Here is a 1,223-nt window from a genome sequence, read left to right as displayed (position 1 = left end):
ATGGCCAAAAAGGGCGAATTTGATCAAGCTTCCACCGCCTTCCTAAAAAGGGAGTGTGATGGAATTTTGAGAAAAAGGAACTTACCACCTAAATTGGGCGAGCAGGGGCCTTTCATAATCCCTTGTCATATAAAGGGGTCAGAAATGCTAACCACTTTAGTTGACTCGAGGGCAAGCATAAGTTTCATGCCTTACTCTTTGTACACAAGGTTGGGCCTTGGTGACCTTACACCGACTAAAACGGGATTCAAACTAATTGATCAATCCATTAGTCAACCTTTGGGATCGCTGAAAATTTAATTGTAAAAGTTGGAGAAATGGAGTTTTCAGCCGATTTTGTTATTGTTGATATCAAGGAGGACTCGGTTGTACCCCTCATATTGGGTAGACCTTTCTTAGAAACTGCGGGTTTCCTGTTTGACCTAAGGGTCCGAAATTTGACTTTAAGAGACTGGGGAAAAAGCATTAGCTTCTAAAGCAAATGCACAATTTTGCCACCAATGCCCAAATCTGCACCCAATATGGTTGCTAGTGTGCAAGGCACTACAAGCACAAATCAAGTTGGTTTTTAGACTAAGTGTGGGGGCGAGTTAGTGCAAGAAACCCAAAGTTAACCTGATAATGAAAATGAGCTCATTGACAAATCAATGAGAAAGCTTTATGGACGGGTTCATCGGGCTAAATCCAAGGAAGATGAGCATTTAACACACCGGTTAGTGTCCAACTTGTCTAAACACGAAAAAGTTAAGCTAAAAGAGTTGATCTTGGAGTCAAAAGAAATAGATGATTGGTTGTTGTCTATGATCGAGGGTGGTTCTCCAAGTGGTAGTTTCCTTAGATCGAAGGAGGGGGAAACCTACCACTACGACATTAGTTGAACTTAAACGTTGATGCGAGGTGGGTGATAGACTCGTTAATCACTTTCCACAACGTTGTACATAGTTCATTTTAGGATTGCATTACATATAGGTTGTATGATACTGCTTTTTCTTATTGGCATTTAAATTCATTTCATGCATTTGGAAAACCTGGAAAAGACCAAAAATAGCTTGTGAAAGGTTTGTGATTGAGCTAAATTGACAAAAATATGTTTCCTGGAAATTTTGGAAAAGGAATGACGTTCTTAAAAGTGGAACAACGTTCCTTTTTGAAAGAAATGAGGGATTTGTTAACAGAAAGAAAAATGGGATTTTAAATCGTGCTGAAGAACGATGTTCCTGATT

General features: G+C 39.4%; 1 protein-coding gene across 1 annotated transcript; it reads left to right on the top strand.

Annotated features, from left to right (window-relative positions):
- LOC139841965 (uncharacterized) lies at positions 1–476 on the top strand. The gene is made up of 2 exons (XM_071832148.1): positions 1–171; positions 273–476. The coding sequence occupies exons 1-2, from the start codon at positions 1–3 to the stop codon at positions 474–476; spliced, it is 375 nt and encodes a 124-aa protein (XP_071688249.1).
- The last annotated feature ends 747 nt before the right edge of the window (positions 477–1,223 follow it).

Source organism: Rutidosis leptorrhynchoides, chromosome 4 (assembly GCF_046630445.1).
Source record: "Rutidosis leptorrhynchoides isolate AG116_Rl617_1_P2 chromosome 4, CSIRO_AGI_Rlap_v1, whole genome shotgun sequence".
In the NCBI taxonomy this organism is placed as follows: Eukaryota; Viridiplantae; Streptophyta; class Magnoliopsida; order Asterales; family Asteraceae; genus Rutidosis; species Rutidosis leptorrhynchoides.
Note: the sequence above shows the minus strand (reverse complement) of the source record. Positions and strands in the feature narration are given on the sequence as shown.

Bases quoted from the DNA above. Each gene is read 5' to 3' on its own strand.
- LOC139841965 (XM_071832148.1), top strand. From the start codon at position 1: ATGGCCAAAAAGGGCGAATTTGATCAAGCTTCCACCGCCTTCCTAAAA. The intron at 172-272 runs GCAAGCATAAGT...TCAATCCATTAG, and splicing joins CCACTTTAGTTGACTCGAGG to TCAACCTTTGGGATCGCTGA.